The sequence below is a fragment of the Agelaius phoeniceus genome, chromosome 7 (genome assembly GCF_051311805.1).
Source record: "Agelaius phoeniceus isolate bAgePho1 chromosome 7, bAgePho1.hap1, whole genome shotgun sequence".
Lineage (NCBI taxonomy): Eukaryota > Metazoa > Chordata > Aves > Passeriformes > Icteridae > Agelaius > Agelaius phoeniceus.
Genome location: NC_135271.1, coordinates 45,679,561 through 45,703,671, shown reverse-complemented (window position 1 = coordinate 45,703,671; position 24,111 = coordinate 45,679,561). Strand labels below are relative to the sequence as shown.

General features: G+C 43.2%; 1 protein-coding gene across 1 annotated transcript in view; it reads left to right on the top strand.

Annotated features, from left to right (window-relative positions):
• The first annotated feature begins 1,191 nt into the window (after nt 1-1,191).
• LOC129122742 (von Willebrand factor D and EGF domain-containing protein-like) overlaps nt 1,192-24,111 on the top strand; it is a 168,123-nt gene continuing 145,203 nt past the window's right edge. The window contains 1 exon segment of the mRNA XM_077181864.1: nt 1,192-1,543. Coding sequence (XP_077037979.1) covers nt 1,192-1,543 — 352 coding nt within the window.

Here is a 24,111-nt window from a genome sequence, read left to right as displayed (position 1 = left end):
GGTCAGGCTCAAACATTCCACACAGATCTCCAGCAGCTCCCTGGAGCCCCAGAGCTTCTTCCACCCTCAGGGTCCCTGAGCAGAGAGGGGTCTGGCCACCCCAGGGATCCCCAATCCCTGGAAACAGCTTACAGGGATCAAGCTCTCAAGCCACGAGTGGGTCTGGTCACACCATTCCTGTGCCTCTGGAAATAGCCCTGGGATTAACCTGGCTCCGTGGCTCTGCTCTGTGCAAAACACAGCAGACATTCACAAGCAAACAATAACCCACTGAATGCTTTCCTGTGGAAGTAGAGCCACGTGCCAAAAATATAGTAACAAGGGAGAGGAACCACCTTTACCATATGTTTCTCTCCCAACATTATTTTTAATCATCAAAAATCATTTACAGGCTAATATTTTATTTCCCTCTCATTAGATTTTGTCATTATCAAATACCACTATAGCCTCACTGTCTGGAATTATCACAGAGTCCCAGAACAGTTTGGGTTGGAAGGGACCTAAAAGATCACCTGCTTTCAACTCTCCTGCCATGGGCAGGGCTGCCACCCGCCAGACCAAGCCACTGGCCCAAATTAAGCCAGTTTGTACTTTTTAAACTAAGATAGAAATTTGAATTTATCTGATTTTGTACTGTCAAAGGGAAGCAGGAGCTGCACAATTATTTCTGCTTGCTGAAAACTTTTTTGTTCCTTTTTACCTGAAGGACAAGGGCTGTGCCACTTCAGGGAAAGTTCATTTATAAGGAAGGCAAAATTGGGCACTGTTGCAGTCTAGAGGTGAGGGAACCTCTGTCACCTTCATTTTTTGACTCTCCTGACGTGTACTGGTGTGCCACTATTGGATTTTAGACTTTGAACTTTTCAGGGAATTCAGGAATAATTTTTTGCTCACGCATTTGCTTTTTAATCTTCTGATGAAAATTAATGATTGTCTTCAAAGTAATAAAGGCTCAAAGATATGTTTGGTGTGAGAGGGCTGCCTTTCAGCTGCACCTCCCAAGGATTTGCCTATTTCCCATGATCCTGCCAAACGTGTAAGCTGTTTAAACCCCTTAGCAGCTATTTACTGCTCTGCCCTGTGCTAAAATTGAGAATCAATTTATTAGACACTGCTCATAACAGTATAGGACATCCATGGCCACAATGTTTCCTTTAATGGTCCAGTTCCTCAAAGTTATTTTGTCTCAGGATGCCAAAGCTGAGGAAGCATTGTGCGCATCCAGCTCCCCCGGCAATCGATAGGAGCCGAGACAAATCCGTGTTTGCTGCTGAGCTGACAAGACAGATCACTGCAGAGAGGGAGCACCATCCCTCTGCCTCACTGATACCTGCACTGCCTCAAGGTCATGAGGAAAACCCTCTGGTGAGGCTGAGAGGGGTCCCAGGAGTCACAGCCCAGCCCCATCAGCTCTGGCACGGCTCAGAAGCGGCACAAGATCCTGTAAATTTGAGGGCAATAAAAACGCTCGGCCCCTCGCCACCCTCCCTGCAAAGCCTAAGTCAAATGGGGCTCAAACTCAAGGGGGCACGAAGTATTTCTGGTAGGTTCTAGTCTGCTTAACAGGTTTTAGGTGGCCAGTCCTTGAAATTCCCCCCAAATTCCCTTTGTTTTCCATGAGAAACGATCCATTTGCCTCCCAAAATGCTCTAAGTTCTTTATCATAGAAATATAGTAGGAGAGCAGAGGGAGAAGTTAATCCTGAATTAGCTTTATTAGAGACAGAATTTATTTTCCAATTGTTCCTACTCCTTCCTAGACCACTTCTGTGATGTATTAAAATAATTCAGGCTTTGGAAATGGTTCTTTCCTCCAGATACATTTCCTCCCTTTTTTTTGTGCCATAGGCTTGCTGCCTCAAAAGGCTGGGAACATTGTGGAAGTACCATTTTGTTGATTTTGGACTGGGTTTGTACTGCATCTCTTTGATTTTTTTTTTTTTTTTTTTTTTTTTTGCTGGGATAAGTCCTCAAGGCATCCAGATTACTGATTTTGTCTAAAAAATTGTTTCCCTGGAAGATTTGCACTGACTTTTTTGGTACTTGCTAGCTGGATGAAGCATCTTGTCACCTAACAGATGGAAGTTTGGTGTTGGACATTGCCAGTCCACTGCAGAAATGGGTCTTGTCCTTAACATGGTTTGCAGCACACTGCTTGTTTAATGATTTTGAAGTTTTTCTGAAGTAGTATATTTTACCTTTAGTTATGACCTTTATTAATGTCACTGTGACAGCTACATTATGTGTTTTGCCTCAGGTAGAGATTACTTATGGTGAAATCTGAAAAAACACGGATTAGATTGAAGAATATTTTTATCTGTCTCTGAAACAGCAATAGAGCCATGTGTTAGTGCAGGCAATTGTTTGTGCAGCTTTTCTGGGAAGAGTTTTCTATGTTAAGCTCTTAGGAGATTTACTTAATGAGAGTATGTACTCATTTGCTTCTTTCTGACACATCTTATTTTGATTATTCTGACGTCTATTACTTTGATTGCTGTGTTCACACTGCATGGCATCCACAGGGAGCCGCCAGGGAATATTCTACATATTGAAAGAGAAAAAAATTGATTGCCTAATATAGCTGAGGGATTGTAGTAGTCTGCTCTGCTCCTTTTGCTGGTTTTATATTAATTCATCGATTGAGAACGAGTTTGCTTATTCCCCTATTTTTATTTTTTTTTTCTACAAAGCAGCTTCCCAAAGCTGGGTAGCAAATTATCTGCTTGCCACAATAATGTAATGCATGTCCTGTGGTAGCTGAAGTGTTTTACAACTCAGCTGTCCCTTGGCAGCTTTGTGTGCTGACTGCTTCAGTAAATGCCCCCTCCTGAAGTATTTGTTAATCATTTCAGTAGCCACTGCTCTTCCCCCTGCCTGTGAAATCTCTGTCATCAGAACTTTGGGAAATAGTTAAATTTAAAGCAGGTATTCCCAATCACATCCCATCATTTATATGCACATACTGGTCAACTTTATCACTATGAATTTGGTTAATAGAAGCTTAACCATGATTATTAAAAACAAACAAAAAAAAGCAAGAGCAAGAAAGGTACCCAAAGAAAATCTTCAAGTGATCTCAAAATGCATCCAAATATTTCCCTGGCAGCCCAGTACTCTTTTAGCCCAGTGGTTTACCACTAAGCCATTAAAAAAACCAAACCAAAACAAAAAAAAAAAAAACCTCCTGAAAAACAAAATAAAACAAAACAAACAAACAAAAAATACAAAACAAAACCCAAGCAAACAACAAACAAAAAAACCTTCACCTCTGAGTTCTGCAATTTTATCTGGAAGGGAGAACTTGTCCAAATGTTATTTTTGCCCACAGATAGAAAAACTTCCTTGCTAGGTATCTGGAATACAAAACTGGAGGGTGCCCCAACGTGGCCTCCTCCTCATTCTAATAAGAAGATGCACAACATCCCCCAGCCTTTCTCTCCACTTTTTAAATGGCTGATTAATTTATGTTCAATTCGTCTCAGAAGGCAAAAGCCTGTGGAACAAAAATAAATCTAGAAGATGATACAAAGACAAGAGGGTTCTCAGAAGTTCTTGAATAGCTCTCTAATGAGTTTAATGGTAAATATGAAAAATTACTTGGGATCTGAACGAGACAATTCCTCCACAGAAAGGAGCGTGTCTTATGTCAACACTTTCTTCCTTCTCATCTCCATTTGAAATTGTATTTTTGCTCATGTTTGACCATCATGCAAACTTTTCATGGAGTTTTATCTCATTGATATCCTGATATCACCTGCAGGTCTGTATAAAGAGCAAAGGAAGGTAAAATTGAGGCAGTGGCTTATTCAACACCTAAGCTAATGTTTTGTTAGTCATAACTTAATAATCAAAAATTTCTTCAGAATTAGCATATTAGACTTCACTGCATCCATCAGATGTGTTATTTGTTGATCTGGTCCAGGTACCAGATCAGACCAATTCACAAACATGATTCAGAAATTACTTTAATCTTCTTTTTCCCTTTCCCCCAGTTATTTACTTTATAATCAACTGTAGGCTTGCTATAAAACTCATTGTCTGTGACTCAGCCTCCCTCAACAGCACAGCACAGATGCTTTGATTCACTCAGGCTACCTTATCATCAGCTCTTTTCTTAATGGACTAGAGGAAAAAATATATAAAAATTCACAAAGCCATTTGCTCTGTTTTTTCTATTAGATGTTAAGATTAAAGCTGGCAACAAAGACATAAACAGGATGAAATCTAATTAATTTGTTGGTTTTCTTCTGGGAGAAATAGAAGGAAAATGAAGAGAAGGCCATTTCCTATCCCACTGTACCTGCAACTCCCTCTTCAAATGCTAAAATACATGGATATTTGATTTTCTGAACATGCATAAAGCAGGGTAAAGGGCAAAGAAATCTATCCTTTTCCCTTAGCTATCCCAGAACCATCCCAGAAGTTTTTGCATCCAACGGAGCCTTGTGAGTGCCAGACACCCACATCCCATAAACTTCCTGGAGCATTTGGGCTCCTTTTCTCCCGTATTATCCTTGCTCCCATATTATCCTTTAATATGGGAGATATTATCCCATATCTCCCATACTATCCTTTTCTGCCATATTATCCTTTAACTCACAACTGTTAAATACACAAACCCTCCAGTTTCCGACAATTTTCAGTCTTTTGCCAGGTTTAGTTTTTTCCAGTTGATCATGCAGCCTAAACTCCCTGGGGAAGCTGGAGTGGCTCAGAGCCTTCCCAGGCTGCAGCAAGGATGCCCTTGGCTCCCCCTGCCCTCGCTGGGTGTGGGCTCAGGGGCAGGACAGGCTGTGCCATGGCCTGTGGGCTCAGCATCCGCCCTCCCAGGGCTCATTCGTGCCCCTCAGAGCAAGGAAGCTTGGCCATTCCCTTGGGGGCCCACAGCACATGGAATTTCTCAGTGCTGGGTGTGCTCAGGGTGAGGTTTCACTCAGCCCCTGTCCTGGTTGAAGGCACTGGGCTCTCAGCACTGATGTGCTCAGGACAGCTGGGCTGGGGCTGCAGGTGATCCCTGCACAGCCCTTGCATCTCCCAGAGGAATTTCACATCTCCTTGCTCCTCCTGACATGATTGCTGCCTCACAGTGCAAACAGCTCTGACATAAATCATAAATCTGCTTCCTGCCCACCCCAGTCCCTCGCTGCTTCTCTGCCTTTCCCCAACAACTGATATCTTAATCATGAAAATCCCCCACAGTTATTCCTGCTGCTTCCTAAAGTCTGCTATCCATGAAGATTTCTTGTTCTGTTTGCTATTACCTCTACTCTGCATGGGTGTGGAGACACTTTCTCTCATTAATGCACCTCTGACAATCTTATCCATCTGCTTTTTTCCAAGCAACTTCATCTCCTCTCTTAGATCTGAGCTTGCAGCTTTCCTCCTGAGAATACCAAGCACTCCCATGAGGTGCTGGAAGGATGTGAGGGGACCTGGAGAGCTGTCCTTGGTCAGCCCCACTCTGCTCCCAAGGCACAGAAACCCTCACAAGGGCAAAAAACTGTGTTGGAAGAAGGCAGAAGAAAAAGCTGGAGGCAGCAACCCTAAGTACCTGGTTAGCTGGAAAACAATCAGCTCTGGAAACAAAAAAATCTGGGGTTTGTGGTAGCATCAGGTTTTATTTCTAAAGACCTTTAGAAGACAACTTTATGTTGTTTTCAATGAGTATGGGACTAAAATACTGCAGTCCTAAAAAAGGTGGCACAGGTGGCCCCATGTGTGACCTCAACACAGGAAATATCCCTCTGGCCTCCAGAGTTATCCCTGCCTCATGCAATAATCACAGCAATTAGTGCTGCAGAAATGCTGCAAGAAAAATTACAGTCACAAAAATTAAACCTCACAAATCACAAATCCACCCATTAAGGGGGGTTTGCCTCTGAATTCCATCGCTGCTGTTCCAGCCCAGCTTCTCAGTGTGATTATCTGCATTATTACAGGTTAGGTGACTGCCCAAAGAGCTCCTACTTCAGCAGGAGCAACCACTGCTGGTCCACACAGAGAGCTTTTCTTCTGATTGCTTTCACAAGTGCAAACATTTGGAAATGTTAATGTTTTCCCACTGAGACATAGCCAGTAGAAGCCCAAAGTGTTAAGTGATATTTGGGTGATCACTGCTGACAGGAAAGAGGTTGTGTTTTAGGATACAGGAGTTGGATCAATCTCTCCTGTCACAGACAGGTGCCCTCAGAGCTGCTCTGTCGATTATGCCACAGAGAAGATCTTATCTGAACTGCTTCACTTTCTATTAGCAATTAAATACATCTCAAACTGAGGGCTTTGGTGTCAGTGTCCCACGTGTTCAGTAAAGGTATAAATACCTGTGATGGACAGCAGCTTCAATCATTCTATGGCATAATGTAAATATGCTATTTATAAAAAATAATAATAAAGCAGTTCTGGCATAGTTAGAGGAGTAGATGGACTGATCAATACATGTTATTTTGGTCAAAACCTTATGCCCAAGTGCATGAACCTTCAAATTCTTCCTTTCCTAGCATAAAACCTTCACCAACAACGAAATTTGCCTTCAAATTTCTATAAAAAAAGTTTCATTAACAGCATGTAAAATAAACAACACTTGAAATTCCTGACCAGCTCTAACCAGAACATACTTTTTTTTTTTTTTTTTAGAAGAATAAACAAGCTGAATAAAAGGGGCAATACATTTCAATTTTAGTAATGATACTCGTTTGTGAGTCCCCAGCAATGCAGAAAGGAGTGATTTATGTTCATTTGTGCTTGGGAAGCAATGCTTTAACACACCAATTTTCAACTTCTTTTTTTAATCAGAGGCCCTTTTATGCCAAAAGAAAGCCATGGACTACCCTGCACTCCCCTATTGTTTTATGCTTCAGGGAAGACATAAGGCAACTAGATATTTTGCATGAAGACAAAGGGATAAAGAGAACCTGATTTCTACTTTACAAAAGCATCATTTCACTTAAGGCACAGGACCCCATCATTTGGGAGGTTCTGGAAGGGTCCTGGAGCTGGGGCAGCAGGCACACAGCAGGCAGGGATATATTGGAGCAATTTCTGTGTGAAGGGCTGGGGGCTCTGGGCTTATTTGTGACATGAGCTGAAATCTGACATCTTAAGAGCCCTCATAACTTAAATAACATTTCAGCCTATAAGATATTCTTGGGAATACCCCTCTCCTAATATCAGAGGCTCCGAGCAAGGGGCTGGAAATATATTCCCTGCATCCAGAGTGGGCAGCTGTGGATTACAGAGGCTGCTCTTGATCTTGCTCTTTATTCATTTCCAATAACTTCTTCAAGGCCACGAGCTTATTCCTGCTCTTTAAAGCCACCTTCATTTCCTAAAGTGTTGCCTAGCACTAAAGTGCTCTGTTAAGCTGCTGCCATGTTTTTCCATTCTGGTAGAAATTATTGTTCTATGTAGTTTGATTTTAAGAGTGCCTTCTGGCATCCATTTGGGGAAAAGGCACTACATAAAAGCAAAATCAATACAAGGGACAGTTATATTTCCTGAGCTTTTTCATTAGCTGTAAAATATATACATTCAAGGAGGGAGGAGGAAAGAATGTCATTTCTACCCAAACTGAAGGAGGACAAGACAAAGCGTGGGAGAACTTGCATGAATGTTCACTGATGGCAGCACAGACAGATCTCTGTTCTCAGCACATCCAAACACCCCCAGAAACACTGGCCTCTCCTGTAACAGGCATCAAGCCATTGGAAAAACGCAGAAATAGATCTATTTCAAAAAGAGATTGATCCCTTGACTTGTTCCTAATGTTTGTTAAAGCCAAACTGGCCATTGGCTGAATGTTCACAGATAAACTTTGCCTCTGTTCAGCACCAAGAATTTGGCTTGGCATCATTTCATTGTTCTTCTCTTCATTCCTTCTCAAATCTCCACTGAACTCCACCCATGTTATCTTTGCTCTTTTCTCCCAAAATATCCCAAAATATGAATCTTTTGACCTCAGCAGACTGTCCTTGGGTAAGTCCTCATCACCTCACATGATATATTTTCTAAGATTTGCAAGCAAAGAGCTGGAACAAATTCTGAAAAGCTGTAATCTGTATTTCTACAATGTTGAACATAAAGGTATTGTAGTAAGTTTTTATCAGAATCAAATCATTGCTGCTTGGTTAAAGCCCAGCTGAAAAATTAAAATTCAGACTGCTAAATTAGTCAGCATTCTGACACAGGTTACCAAACCAGAAAGGCAAACATTTTATTTTAGCTTGGAGTAAGATTTCAAACCACAGTGTCCATTCAGTATCAGCATGCAATTATGGGAGTGGGGAATTGCACACAAGCCTTTCTTTTTTTCACTCTCTTTTTTTAATGCAGGCCTTCTACAATGGCATTTTCATTAGCAGGAAATACCTGTTGTCTGTAGAAAAATAATTTGTCTTGCTTTTTGAAGACTAAATTACCTTCTCTAAAAGATTAGCTGAAAACCACTGTATAAATTCATAGGCATTCCACGTTAAATAACAAAAGTTTTGCTTCTTTCTGGTGACCCCTAGTGATGCATTTTGTGAGAGAGTTCAAGAGTAAACCCAGCATGTTATTTACTTCTGAGACGCAGATAAGGCATCTGGAAGATTTTATCTTTGTGATTTTGCCACTAGCCCATAATTCAGGGAACTGGAAAATGAAGGCCCAGGAAACTTATCAGTGTGTGATTGTTGATCTGAAACCCAAGTGGAGCAGGGGAGGAACGTGAGCTGGCAGTCACAGACAGCACCAAGCAGCAGAACAGCACCTGTGGGACAGCCACTGCCCAAAATCAGCCTCCTGGCTTCAAGGGACCACTTTCATCATGTGCTCATCACCAAGCAGTTTTTACACAGCTCTGCCCATATTTGCCTCATGATCTCAGTGTTGCAGGCATCTTTTATGAAAAATCTTTTCTTTAGGATTTTTCCTCCTGGGAAGCTGAGAAGCCTCAAGAGCAAAATGTAAGCATTGGTTATCGGCTGCTGTAGAATGCAACAAGTAGATCTTTGATTGGCCCATGTTAGTTGTTTTTAATTAATGGCCAATCACAGCCCAGCTGGCTCAGACAGAGAGTCCGAGCCACAAACCTTTGTTATCATTCCTTCTTATTGTATTCTTAGCCAGCCTTCTGAGAAAATCCTTTCTTCTATTCTTTTAGTATAGTTTTAATGCAATATATATCATAAAATAATAAATCAAGCCTTCTGAAACATGGAGTCAGATCCTCGTCTCTTCCCTCAACCTGAGGCCCCTGTGAACACGGTCACATCTCAGTGCTGTTATTTAAAGAGAGTCACATTCTGTTTTGGCTCCTCTCAGGGCTCTCAGTGAGGTAAGGCAGTGAAACAGACAAGAATTGGGCAGCAAAATGGGAGAAAAAGCAGCTGTTGAGGAGAATTTAATTTTTATTTTCACAGATATCTGACATAGAGATCAAAACTCATTTCAAGCTTATTTATATCATGAGAGTGCACCAGAAGGATGGACGCCTCCCTCCCTTTTGCCTGGCCATTCTATTCCATGACTGAGGCAGAGCTTGCTGAGCAGTAAATCCAGCAGGAGAGAGCTCCTGGCTGTGCTCCAGGAGCCTCCAGCCAGCCCTGCCCTGCCCCTGCAGTCTCACACTGTGGCCCATACAAACAGAATTCACAGAATGCCCAGGTTGGGAGAGACCTTCAGGATCATGGAGGCCAACCCAGCCCCAACCCCTCAGCTAAACCCTGGCCCCCAGTGCCACATCCAGGCTTTGTTAAACACACCCAGGCATGGGGACTCCACCACCTCCCCAGGGAAACCATTCCAGTGCTTGATCAGGAGACATTTGTGTGCCCAAGTCACTCTGATCAAGCCAAGGGCTGAGAGGAGCTTTAGCAGAAGGTTTTCACCCATCCCTGTCCAGGGGCTCTGCTTCCTTCCTGCCCTGCCCAGAGCCTGCCTCATCCCACCTGTTGTTCTCCAGCTCCTGCTCAAATCTTTTCCTTGGATATTTTGTCTCTCCCAGCATCCTTTTTCCTACATGAACTGTAGGAAAACATCTCATGATTCATCTCTAATCGCAGAATGACCAGGTTGGAAGAGACCTCCAAGACTGAGTCCAACCCAGCCCCAAGACCCCAATTAAACCCTGGCACCCAGTGCCACATCCAGTCTGTTTTAAACACACCCAGGGATGGGGACTCCACCATCTCCCCAGGGAAACCATTCCAGTGCTTGATCAGGAGACATTTGTGTGCCCAAGTCACTCTGCTCAAGCCAAGGGCTGTGAGAGGAGCTTTAGCAGAAGGTTTTGGTGCTGCTGTGCCTCCCATCCCTGTCCAGGGGCTCTGCTTCCTTCCTGCCCTGCTCATCCCACCTGCTGTTCTCCAGCTCCTGCTCAAATCTCTTGGATATTTTGTCTCTCCCAGCATCTCATTCCAGGGGAAAAGGGTAGGAAAACATTTCTTGCTGCATCTCTAATCAAAGAATGACCAGGTTGGAAGAGACCTCCAAGATCATTGAGTCCAACCCAGCCCCAAGACCTCAGCTAAACCCTGGCACCCAGTGCCACATCCAGGCTTTGTTAAACACACCCAGGGATGGGGACTCCACCACCTCCCCAGGGAAACCATTCCAGTGCTTTATCACCCTTTCTGTAAAAAACTTAATCATGGCAGCAAGGTGGAACTTTACATTTTTAGCAGTTCTTTTGCATGTCTCTGTACCCTGCTCAAACAATTGAGTCTTGGTTTGATAGCACATGAAAATAGAAGAGTGTGTGTCTAATTTTAAACTCGTGTTATTTAACATGCAATACCATGGGAAATTCAAGGCTCTTGGTCCTGTCCAGCTCCACTGATTTTCACTGGGAACAGAACAGCCATACAGTGAACAGAGTTTGGCTCATTTTTTCATTGTAACAGCTGTCCTCAAACTCATTTTCATTAAAAAAACATTGAGATCAGCCTTACATGTCACAGATTCCCCTTTGCATAGTTTTACATTTTTTTCTCCTGAATCAACCTATTGAAAAAATAACATTCATCATCTTGATATCTGTATTGCTAAGGCAAAGGAAGGCAAGAAAATTCCCCTTCTGTTTTTACAGCAGAAAATTTATTGCAGGTTGCCAGAATATGGAGTGATTAAGTCATATTAAAGGCATTTCTGTCTTCTGAAATTTTATATTTGGTTAAAGAACACAGTTTGATTTTGTATGTGACAATATTTCTTCACTGTAATACAAATATTTCTGTCCTTTCCCAATGGGTCACAATGAAGTCAATAAAATATGCACAGGAGAAATGCAAGCAGCATTTGGCTCAATATAAAGATTGATAATGTAACCACCTAAAAAAGGTACTTTTTATCATCATAAGTCTCTCCTGGTTTTTTATAGTTTTCAGTGAGCAAAACAATCCATCATACTTGAACTTCATACACGTTCCTGGAGCCAATATTTAGTACAAGTCAATTTTTAATTATGATATTTTTAGAAAAACTACAATTTATTTCCTGACTTTGTAAAACACTTTAAACAGCAAGTCATGGATATAAATTATGCAAATCTCGAGGGACCCCAGATTCATTAATCTGACTGTATTTCACAGCAAAGCAGAACATAGCACAATTGCCTGGCTCTCCCTCTGACACCCCAGAGCAGCAAAGATGGGTACAGCACTGAGGCACAGTGGGAAATCACCATTTTCCTTTAGAGGAGAGTGATTTTTAACCTTTTGAATAAAGTGCCCATTATGCTTAGAATACCTGTTGCACTCTCACTTTTAGGGCTAAAGGAAAATGGGCCTTTTAACACTGAAAGGAGTACAAAGGTTCTCATCTACAGTACTGCACAAAGAGCAGTGAACCCCTACTCCAAAACACTGAGTTTAGAGTCAGCCTGTCCATGAAGCTGTGGCTGTGCCATTGCTACAGACAGCCACAGCCAATCCTGCTGGCAGCAGAAGGAAATCTGCTCCTTTGGGAGCAGCAGCCTCCTGCTGCCTTCCCCCTGACTTTCTGCTTTGAAGGGAAACCAGAAATGCCACTTGTGCCAAGCCCCTTCCCCATGGCCTGTTACTGCCACAGCCCAGAGGCTGCAGAGCTGCTGGAATGGCTTTTCCCCCAACCTGTGTGAAGCACAAACTCTCCTTTCTCCTTCCCATCTCCCATTCTGCTCCTTTCCCAGGCAATGTTGCCCCTCCAGACCCAGCACCTGCTCCTCTCACTTAGGCCAGCTTGTCTGTGCCTCCTTTAAGACATTTTTTTGTTGTTGTTTTCCAGCTGTTGTCTCTTTTGGTGGCCACCCCAGTCCTGTCCAGCTGCTGTCTCTTCAGGCACAGCTGTGCTGGCTCCATCCCCATCCCTCCTTTGTGTGCATGGACATGGCCTGCATCCCTCTGGAGCTGCTGCTGCTCAAGCAGAGTTCAGCTGTGGCAAGGACAACAACACAGAGCAGGGATGAGTGAGGATAATTTTTGCTCAGGCACAGGAGAGAGAATCACAGGATTTAGCCTGTGTTCTTTACTAAAAAGAGCATTTTGTGTGTCTCTATTTATTTAAAATTAGGATGGGGTTATTGTCTGGGTCTCAGGCTGCATGAGCTAACACCACCCAAGCTCCTGTAGACCAAAGAGAAGAGGAGCTATTGGAAGGCAAAGCAGCCTGGCTGTTAATCCTTTCCAGCTTCTCTTGCTCTCAGTGCCTTTCCTTTCACTTTGTGAAACTGTGCAGGAGAGCAGCAGGTGAGAGGGAGCAATTGCAGCATCTGAGGCTGTTTGCTAAAATGTAGTTGGAGAGTAGGGCATGATGGCTTAAAAAAAAAATAAAAATCCAATGGCTTTTTTACCTTTCCTAGGGGACAATTCCCACACACTCCATTCTTTTTTCAGCACTTGAAACAGTTTCTCTTCCTATTTGCAGAGTAAGATATACAGTCTGTGCTTCAGTTCATATTTCCTGAACTTCAGATGCTCTTCTCCATATTCAAATATCTCACAGGCAAATGCATATCCTTATTTATACTTCTTATATTAACCCAGTTACATGCTGACTATAAAATTCCATAATAAGAAATAAGAGCTCTCATTGCACATTCACAAAGCCCTCCAAAGAACAGAGGAAGAACTGGCCATAAGCCTCATAAATCCAACTTAATTTATTCATAGGAAGAGCGTAAAAATCGGATATTTTTATATTCCAGGATATTTATGATAAGATGGTGAATGTATAAACTTCCCCCCACCAATAATTCAATAACTGATGATAAAATAACAAAATAGATAACAGGTTTCAAAATACTTGCATCAGAAGAGTGAAATATTGTAAACAATAACATGGTTTGCATGCATTCCATCAAATCTGCAGTGGGTGAGGGCAAGAATATATTTTCAAAACTTTTAGAGCTCTGTGATCCCCTGATCTAGAATCTTCCAGCTTCACTGCTTGCAGCAATATGCAGACATTTTCCTTTCATTAAAAATACTTATTAATATATAAGTAATGGGGGAAGAGATTCTTGCATCATGGTCACTTTTTGTCTCCTGAAATTTTTTCAGGCATTATAGCCACAAGAGAAAGAGGGTGGTAGGAGAGACCTGTTTTCCCAGTCAGTGTACCTGGGGTATCTCTGGTTTTTTGCCTGCCACACAGAGGGCTTGTTTTTGTCACACCCATTCTGAGTTCTGAGACAGAGAAAAGAGAGGATTTGGCCAATGCCAGCACACAGAGCTCCCCCAGTGCCAGGACAGAAGCTCCTCCTGAACCAACCATGCCATGGCCCTTGCTCGGGTCAAGTCCCTTGCTATAGAGGCAAGGGTCAAATCCATCTTGGAAAAAAGAGATTTTGCTCAAATCACCTAGACCTTTACCTTTCAAAAGAAAGAAATTCCCTGTTTTCCACCTCAAATATGTTGACAGATGTTGCTCTGAAAGCAGATGTTTTCACCACATTCTCCCCTACCCAAGTTCCCCTCCCTGCTATGCACATATCAGCAACACAAAATGCAGCCTCGCTTTCCCTCTTGCTAGGCTAAGCAAATTAATTTCAACCTATACTTTAAAAGCAAGCTTTTCATTCTCCTGATTATCTTAATAGCCTTTCCCACTGCTTGTGCAAATCAGAACAAGCAGGCAGGGATCCAAATGAGCTCTGTACAGTGGCACCAATTTAACTGTTGCCCTACTGCATTTCCAGCGCTGCTTTTCACGTTGCAGTGGGAGCAGTCACCTTGTGATCAGATAGCACAGCCTTTTTTTATTGACCCAATTCTGTTGTTAATTCTCAGGCTTGCTAATGTACTGCTCTGCCCTGGGAGTGTTCAAGGCTCATTTGTGTGTGAGCAGGACTTAAAAGGGTTTTTGGAGATGGTTCTGGATAGCTGTGTATAAGACATGTGCCTGCTCAATTCAATGGGATTTGCTGGGGGAAGGCGGGAAATGAATGTGCAGCAACAAAGGAAATTCTGTGACTCAGCTAGAAAGGCAAAAAGCAGGAATCCAGTAAATATCCAGTCTTTAGGATAATAGCTTTCACTGCTCAGCTATTCTTCACAGGTTCCTTATCTAAAGCCTCTGTGGCACTCACTGAGGAGAGAGAATTCAACCCAGGAGCCTCACAGGAGAAAAGGATGCACACTCTGGGCCCACTTCTCAACCACTCAACAATTATGAATGCTTTTTCTTGATCATTTAGATTAGAAATCAAGCAAACAGGACTTTCCTCTCTGGAAGCCAGGTTCTGATTTACAGTATTTCTGCTTATAGAACCTATTTCTCCCATTTAAGATCGTTCAAGTGTTTGTCAAGGTCAGTCTTCTGTCAGGGGCCAACAATGCAAAATTTGTGCTTGCGTGATTTTGTGTGATTATGAAATCCTCTTGCTGCTCTCAGAAACTGCAGCACAAGCAATCATTCCTGCTTTGTTCCTCCCCATTTAAGTGGCTGTGAAACACTCCACGAAATGCAAATGCAGATCCTCCTGCTCCTTGCCTGACAGCAGCTTACAAAACTGATGGGGAATCTCTTCACAGCTCTGCTTTACTTTATTTTTTTTTTTTCCCCCAGGCATCCAGGTGAGTCTATCTTTCTCTAGGAAAGATAAGAATTCCTGCCTGCCTTTTTAAAATCCAGCTTAGGGAGCAACAGCCAGCTCCGGTAGTGTTGGAACCCAGGACAGCCAAGGCCCCTGCCAGGGGGCTCAGAAGCCCTGGCACAGAGCCCAAAACACCTGTGGTTTTGATTATGACTCATGGAGCAAATTACCAACCTTAGATGAAGATCTGCAAGCCATGACAAATTAAGTAGAATGATAGTCAATTTATCACAAGGTGAAAAAGTAGATTTTGGGGTTTCTGGAATTGCGGTTCACGATGCAAGATGGAGGGAACTGGGCGTATCCAGCCTTTCTCCTTCTTCTTCTTGGCCTCCATCTTCTGCTGTGATGTTGGCACTTACAGACTGGTCTAGAGTAGAAGCTCACTGTCTAACATAGGTGATAGGTATTGGGAAGTGATGATAAACATTGTATATGTAGTTTTTAGTATAAAGACATAACACCGCCCCGGGGGCAGGCAGAGTGCCTCTGCCTGTCTTGCTGAGCGGACCTCGGCAGGGCAGGAGAAAGAATTTTATAGATAAGATGCAATAAACAACCTTGAGACCGAGAAATGAAGAGCCCTGACTCTCTTCAAGTGCCGGGCTGGGAAAAGAGACTTTCCAGCTTTTCTCAGGGTCACTCTGAGCAGCAGAGATCCCAACACTGTGGTTTGCCTGCCTCCACCTCCCTGAAGAACGTGACACACACACGTCTAGGAGGGACCAATCCCAGCCATTTTTTTCAAAGCCAAAGAGGGGTTTTGAAGCAACAGAACAACAATCCCATAGCCCAGGTGGCCTTGGAGACCACCACAAGTCCCTCGTCCCTTGCTGTGTATTAAATACAGGAAAGTCAGACTAAATATAGACATGTTGAAATAAAACACCTCTTTCTAGAGTGAATTAGATAATAATTTTACCCAAGAACTGAAGGAGAAGATTACTTATTGCTGTCTGGTGTCTGCAGAGAGCCACAGTTTCATCTTAATGATGCTCTGGCATTCACACTCCAGCCCTCAGCAAGCACTCACAATTAACATAAAAAGGGTGCTTCTTGTGCATTAGTCTCTGTATTTGACTTGAAGAGGCAGATGAATAAAAGTAAATAAATGTGAACTGTTAAACCATGGGACTCAATATGGTTCTGGAAACAGGAGATGGAAGTTTTAATTGCAGACAGAAAGATTTTGAGATCACTGAGCTCGCCTCCACCCGACACTAATGGCTGTGGTTTCCCAAATCAAACCCCAGAATTTACAGCCAGGCTCAGCACCCACTCTGCTCAGATCCTTTTCCACAAGCAGTAATGACCACTAATGAAACAGCCAAAAGCCCAGGTGGCTCTCCTGCAAATGTACATTTCAGAGCCCCAGACCTGATCCTGCAGCTGCCAGCTTCACCCTGGGAAAACCATTAGCAGCTGGCTTCACGTCCAGGAAAAGAAAATGAAATATGTTGCATTTTCACAGCCATCAATCAGCAGATGCAGTGCCAGGAAAGCTTCATAATGATGTAGATATCACCAACTGACTTTGCAAAAAAGAAAAAAAAAAGTATTTTTTGGAGGAAAACGTGTGCAAAAAAACCCACCAACAGATGAGCTCAGTGCACACTTGTGCGTGGTGTGATCCTTCCTTGCTTGGACAGGAGAGGATTGAGGTCAGAAACCACCTCCCCAGACAGACAGAGCTCACCCTGCTCCCTAGGGATGTGCAGGAGGGCACATTTCAGCCTCAGCACCTCCTCCCTGGAGCCATGGCAGGGGCTCAGCCCCAACCTCACATGATTAAATGAGTGTCTTTTCCTGCCCTGCTGAGCTTTCTGTTATTCTGTGGAGAAGAGAGTTCTGAGAGCAGAAAACCTTAAATGGAAAAAAAAAAAAGATGGAACTTCAAAGTTGCACAATGATGCATGTAAGCCCAGAAATAAATCTAAAGAAAAAAAAAATCAATGAATAAAATGTCACTTTTGGCATTTGATTGGGTTTTCTTCTTCTTAATGTTCTGCAAAATGGCTGAAAACTATCAACAGCATCACTGCTCCTAAGTGTTGCATTTCCAATTTTTTTTTTCTGCTCTTACCCCTTTTTATTATCTTCACGGTTTTCCTGAGAGAGACACTGAAATGCCTGGCATGACTCATGCTGTGAGCAATCCTTCTGTGAGAACTGAATGAGAACAGGCTGATAACAAGGGTGATTTCATTAAAAAGAGCTCAGCCCGGTGGTGACTGGTTCCACGGGGTGTTATTGAAATTATGCATGCAGAACCCCAGCTCTGTCATATTGGCTTAGCTCATGTTTTCCATGGCACAGGAGAAAGTCCCTTTGTCAGTTCAGTGGAGAAAGGTTGGAGATGATTGAGGTAAAGCAGCAGGAGGAGACCAATATGATTAAGTCACACGGCCAACTGCCCATGTATAACACAGTAATGGAGGGGAAAGCAGAGGGCAAACTAAAATTAAGTCAAAAGGACACAGGAGACAAGAGGCTACACATACAGGACATGGAGAGGATGTGCAGAGAGCTGGTTTGTACAGCAGGCAGAGTGCAGGATTGCCATGCCCTGTATTCAGATATTTCCTGTTAATATTGATGGGAACGCTGCACTCACTGATGCTGGAATGGACAGTCTGTTTAGTGAGCAGGCATGGAGAGAGGCATGTTTAATTAATTTTGCAGTTGTGGGCAGAAAGGTCAGATGACAGCCTGTGAGTAAAATCCCCAGCAGCCAGATTGGACAAGAGAATAAAAAAAAACAAGTACAAGGAAAAAAAAAGAAAAAGTATTTGAGAGGAAAGCAAGGTCAAGCCTGGACTCACTCTGGTGGTTGTTCACACCTCTCCAGCAGAAAATAAGGTCTTAATTTTGCTGCAGGTCACCAGGTAAGAACAGCCTTATTGCAGGAAGTCCTGGTCACTTCAGAGACAACATAGCTCACCTTAATTGTTCCCTCTGGGTAGAACAGAGCAGATGCAAGTCCCAAAACAGATGCTCACATGAGACCTGGTACCAGCACTGAAGAGAGCAGCACTGCCTGGCACAATCAGACACCCACCACCCACCTCAGCAGTGGGAATGGCTACAAATGCATTTGTTCCCTGAGAGAATATTCATTATTGTGTCCTTTTCCAGTGGATAAACATGGAACAGTGACAGATGGAGGTACAATCCCAGGCAGGAGGGAAGGACCCAACTCCTTCCAAGGCAAGGAAGCACTCAGGGCCCTGAAGAAGCTGACAGGACAAGAGCTGGGTATTCCTCATGGCCAGAGATGGTGGAGAAAGAGGGAGAGCAGCCTGAGCAGGGCTGGAATAGGGATAGCCATGATTTAAGTGCTGAGACACCTTGCCTGGGAGATCATTGTTCACAAAACTCCCTTCACCCCAAAAAACCTGACACGACACTACAAAGGCAGAGCAAATATTTCCCCTTCCTTCTATCAACACATGAAGTCACGGTGGGAAGTTCTCACCAACCAGGAAACCCCAAAAGTGCAGCTGCAACCCCAAACTGCACCTCTGCAATTTGCTCCTGGTGCCTGTAAATGGTGATCCAGCCCCTGTGGCAGCACCAAGCCCTGATTTCTGGAGGACTGGTGCTTCCTGCAGCTGCCAGGACAGATGACAGAGCAGTGAGCCAGTATTTCATGTCACTCTTATTGTGAGCACGTGGCTTTAATGCATGCCTTGCTCAAAGCAGCAAAACCCATCTTGGAAATGCCATTTATTTCCAGACAGTATAATAAAGAAGGAAAAAGCCTAACTGGGTACTTAATTTGCAGTCATTAATTTACTTTCATAGCCTTTGTAGGGTTTAATTTACTTTCATAGCCTTTGTAGGGTGAAGGCAAAATAATATCAATGTTAAAGGCAAAGGGAAGTAGTGCAGAGCCATTAAGAGGGGAAAAGAGCAGGTAATAGAAAGGGAACATAAATGCATTCAAAATCTTTTTTTGCTTCGTTTTTCTCAGAGACATTTCATTACAATCAGATATTTAGCAGTTTATTTCAAGAACCTTAATAAGAACACAAGGCACAAAAATGAGAGAAAGAGCTAAAAATGGCTATACCACCATGAGTAAAAAACCAAATCATTAGAAACAAAAGTTGCCTTCAAAAATGAACACAGAACTTCTAACATCCAAAGGGCAAACACAGAGGCAAAAATTCAGTGCTTAACAAGAAAAAGTGGGAAAAAAAGGATGGTTTGAGATGCTACAAACCAGCCAGATTGCCTTCCATGCAGGTTCCTCCTAATGATTTGCAACTTGCAAAGTTATTAGGAAAAATTAAGACTGGAATTTGTTACTGAGCAGAGTGCACATAAAACACAGCAACTCATTAGACCTGTGCCCACGGATTGGAGAGGCCACAGCTGGACCACTGTGACTAATTTTGATCATCCTACTGAAATAAAGCCGGACAAATTAGAGGCAGTTCAGAAAGCGAGCTGCAATGCTAACGAGGGACCTGGAATTATGACCTGAAAGGAAAGTGAAAAGGAAATGGGCTTACCTCAGAGAAGGGAGCACTGGAAGGGGCCATGGTTATTCCTCTTACATGTGGAGCAGGGAGACAACAGCTGGCGATTCCTCATGGCCACAGATGGTGGAGAAAGAGGGAGAGCAGCCTGAGCAGGGCTGGAATGGGGATAGCCATGATTTAAGTGCTGAGACACCTTGTCTGGTGATCATTGGTCACAAAATTCCTTCACCTGGGACAGGAAGGGGGGCGGGCAAACCCCACAGGTGCATGGCTTAGCAAACTTAAATCCTGCCTCAGGAAACAGGGAAAAAGCTGGATTATTAAGAGCCAATTGCAGCATGATAAGAGCCAATTCTCTTTTCTTACAGCATTACTGGTCAAGTAAGAGGCAAGTGTGAGGTGAGGGGTATCCTGACTTCACCAGCATCTCCAGGACAAGGAGTTAATTGTTTTTGTTAATTTGTAATTGCAGAGACAGGGAAATGGGGCTGAGTGTGTCCCATCTGCTGAGGTGTCTGACCCCCGAACCCAGAGCTGCCCAAAGCAGAGCAAGCACAGAGCTGCTCTTCCCTTTCATGAAAAGCTCAAAGACTTTTTTTCCACTCTTTCACACTGAAATGAAACAAATTCCTTTGAAATGTTTAGTCAAAGCACACAGAAAGAGAGGGAAAGGGAGAAAGATCCTTTTCTCCTCCCTTTTCCCCACATCCACAACCCCCTAGTAGCTATCAGCCCAGGAGACAGTGACATTAATTTGGGAAGTTTTGCTCAGGCAGACCCAGAGCAGAGCCCAAGCCCCTCATTTTGTGTTTTCTCATGTGCTTTGATTATGCCAAAGTGCAGAGCTTTCTCCCTTTTCTTTTCTCCCTTTCTGCCCTCCAGCAATTCTGTGCTGAAAATCACACAACAAGAACTTCAGTGGAGAAACACACTCTGTGAAAACCTCAGCTGTGGCGAGCCAACGCTTTCCAACAGAGGAAAAACCAAAAAAGATTTCCATCAGGAGCTCACAGCCTGCTCCAACACCAAGATTCCAGAGGCAGCTAACTTTAAGTGCCTCGTATTTCTGCATATCAGGGTCGTCAGTCAGGCACCCAGAAAACAAGGAGCACAGGAGTAATGATCACCCCTGACACGGCTGGAGTGACTTATCCAGCATGACACAGCCCTCGTGGCAGCCCTATCCATCACCTCCTCGGGCCAGCATTCCTGGAGTCATTTTTTCCCTCCAAAACATCAATACCAGCTAACATTTTTTAAACACTGCCATCCATTTCAGTCAATCTTACTCTTCATAATTTCAGTTTCTTTTCTGGTGGGAAATTGGAGTGTATTTCACGGTGTGAAGTGTCAGGAGAACAACTGCGTCAAGGAACAACGTCCTTTCCCCTGCCACTTATATTTGTTTGCTCTAGCAAGATGTACACAGTCACCCCAGCAAGAGATTAACTGTTCTGATGCACCACCACAGCCTGAGCACCTCCTAGACATACTAAAAACCTCAACATTCAAAACCTCTGCATGAGCAGAAATCAGATTTTTAGGTGGTTTGATTTTGCTACCCAGCCTTCTGCTGCTTTTTTTTTCCTTCCTTCACAACATTGGATCATTTAGATAAAATCTTAATGGTGAAGCTGCTGCTTGGCTGGGTTCTCCATGCCATTGCCTTGGCCTATTTATATGCAATAATCTCCCCAAGAGCTTATACTTTTCACTTTTATCAGCGTGCTGCAATTAACATATAGCATCTCACTCTGTTTACTTGCTACTGAATCCAAATACTCAGGGGCAAGCTGTTAGCAGGGAGAGAGTAAAACAAGCACAGAAAATCCATGCCAAGCCCTAAACACACAGGGGTGTGAAGAAGCCCCCCTTGCTGCAGAGCAGCAGGGGAATGCTTGGAATCCTCTCCTCAGAGGGACCTGCAGATATTCCCATGAGGAGCACAGCTCCAGCACTGGGAGCTGCTCAGAGAGATAAGTGCTTTGCCAAAACAACCCAAAAAACCCCAAAACGACCCCAAAGAAGCTCTCTGCTAAGAACACACACCAGCAATTGAGCATCCCTAGAGTTCACAGAGTTACCTCGTGTGTCACAGTCCCTGGGGGTGCTGTTGCATGCAGGGACATTAAATGACCTTCCCCAGTCCTTCCCTGCCCTGTTTGCTTTGACCTCCCATTGCAGTGCCCAGGTGTCCTGTGGCTCCTTGCTGCTCAGCTTGGAGCTCAGCACAGCAGGGACAGGCAGTCTGTCCCCAGAGCATCCCTCTCTTTCTCCTTCTGGCAAGGTTTTGCCCTGTGGACAGGGATTTTCCCCCCTCTCAGTGTAAGAGGTGTTAACTCAGCTGTAGTGCTAATTTTACTTGGGCCAGAAGAAGTGATCAATTGGTCTGTTTATTATGTTTAATCTTGACATTGTTTGTTACCAGGTCCAACTTCTGCTTGACCTGGCAGGAAAACAACTCTTATTTTAGCTACTATAGATATATAATAACTATATAATATAGTTGTTATGCACCTATCTTTTAAAAAGGGTGAAAAGCAGTCTCCTCTGCCTATTTCACGTGCACACTCATATGATGACATGTCAGTTCTTTACATCCCACTCTCAGAGGAAAGGAGATTTAGCTTAATGACTATTTGCAAAGGCTTTTGCAAAGAGCTAGACTGTCATTTCTCATGTAATCACAGCCAAAATAACCTGCTGTTGTAAGGAATCTTGGAAAGGACTTTGGTGATGTGAAAATACTGCAAATCATTATTGCAAATAAGATTTAATCTGTATAAAAATCTGTGTCATTCTTGGCATGTACCCACAAGGTCTATCTCCTAAGAAAAGGTTTGCCTTGAAAGAGAAAAGGGAATTTGTCCTGCCTTAGAAGAGGATTTTAAATGATGGGACACGTTCCAAGAGAATGTCTGAGAAGAAAATATGGAGACTGCAATCCTATGATCAGAGTGATAATGGTTTCAGTCCCTGATTAAAGGGAAAAATTCCACTTTGATGTGCTCTCTGCAGCCAGGAGTCATGGTGAATAAGCAACAAATACCAAGAAATGGGCTTGAGAGAAACACAGAAATTAACTGGGTCTTGTGGCCACTGGAGTCAGGCCTGCCCTGCCTCAGCATGGCAGTGACTGAGGCCCCAGTGGCAGGTCAGTCAACACATTTCCATTGGGACCATGAAGAACTGCAGCCCAAAAGGTCCAAAATGGTGGTGAGGGCAGCTGTCTCTCAGGATGTTGAAGAAATATGTAAAAATCTTGCAGGAGCATCTAGGGGAGGTATTCATTGAGGTGCTTGTACTGTATGGGAGATAAATTAGAATTAGACATCCTTGCTTGAGGTGATTTGCATTTTGGACCTGGCTGTCTCACAGTCAGAATAAAAAAAAAATAAAATAAAAAAATAAAAAAGAGCTCATCCTACAAAGCATTTCATGTGAATGAAGGCAATGGAGATAAGGAAAACAAAAACACAGGGATAATTCTCCTTGGAGCAAACCCAAGGCTGTGAGCGCCCTTGGGAGAGTGTTTTGGGGTAACAGGGGGTTCAAATGGCACCGGTGACACTTTCCCCACGTCAGCAAGATCTACCCTAATTTCACTTACAATCTGACAAGCTCTTTAGCCTGGAGAAAAAGAGCTATATCTTTCTGAAAGTTTAATTTTTTTTTCCTTTCAACGTCTTTGCAAACAAAATGCCTCAGTGCCTCCTGCTTACAAAATGTTTAATTTTAGGCTAAAGAGGGGTTTAGCTTGAATTTAAATATTATCAATCATTCCTTGTGATTTTAAAGATTTTATTTCTCTGGGAAAGTGGAAAGATTTTACTTTAGATGGAAAAAAATAACTTTTCCTCAGTGGACCAGTGAATTGCAAATCATCTGCACACTAAATCTTCTGTATGCTGGTAACATCTGTTCAACAGTTGCCTCTTTTCAAAATTTACAGCAGCACACCATGATAGCCATGTCTTTCTGTCCCTCCTACATGCAATCCTTCACTTTCTGCTTTGCTCTGGGAGCTGTCTGTACTTATATCACTGCAGCAGAAAAATGTAGAACATTAGCATCTGTTAATCCTTTTATACCTCAAGCCTTCACATGTTTGTCCAACTCTGCTTTTCATTGTGCCTTCATGTCTCTGGAATAGCCTCAAAATTCCAGATACAGCAAAATAACCCCTGAGTGTATCCTGGCCCTGTGGTGCTGCTGGGAGGCTATTTTAGAATTAAGATAATTCAGTGGTTTAAGTGTGTTTGCTGGATCCCTAGGAGCAAACTTTTACCCCACTTTGCAGGGATTTAGCCATTCAGATGTCATTAATATCAAGCCATGCTGCTGAATCTACATGTTCTGTAAGGGAATAACCTAGATTTGAGTGCCTTGCTTTGCAGCAGACGTTTATTTCAGCACACAATAGAAAGGATGAAATGGAACTTGACTTTAGCCCAGAGTGTTACTGTGGCACGACAGAGGAGCAATGAGAGGCTGAGGAATATCTAGCAGAGATCTTCACAGTAAATTTGGACCCTGGGTTTCCTTCCACACCACATTTTAAAGCCTTTGTGGGTTA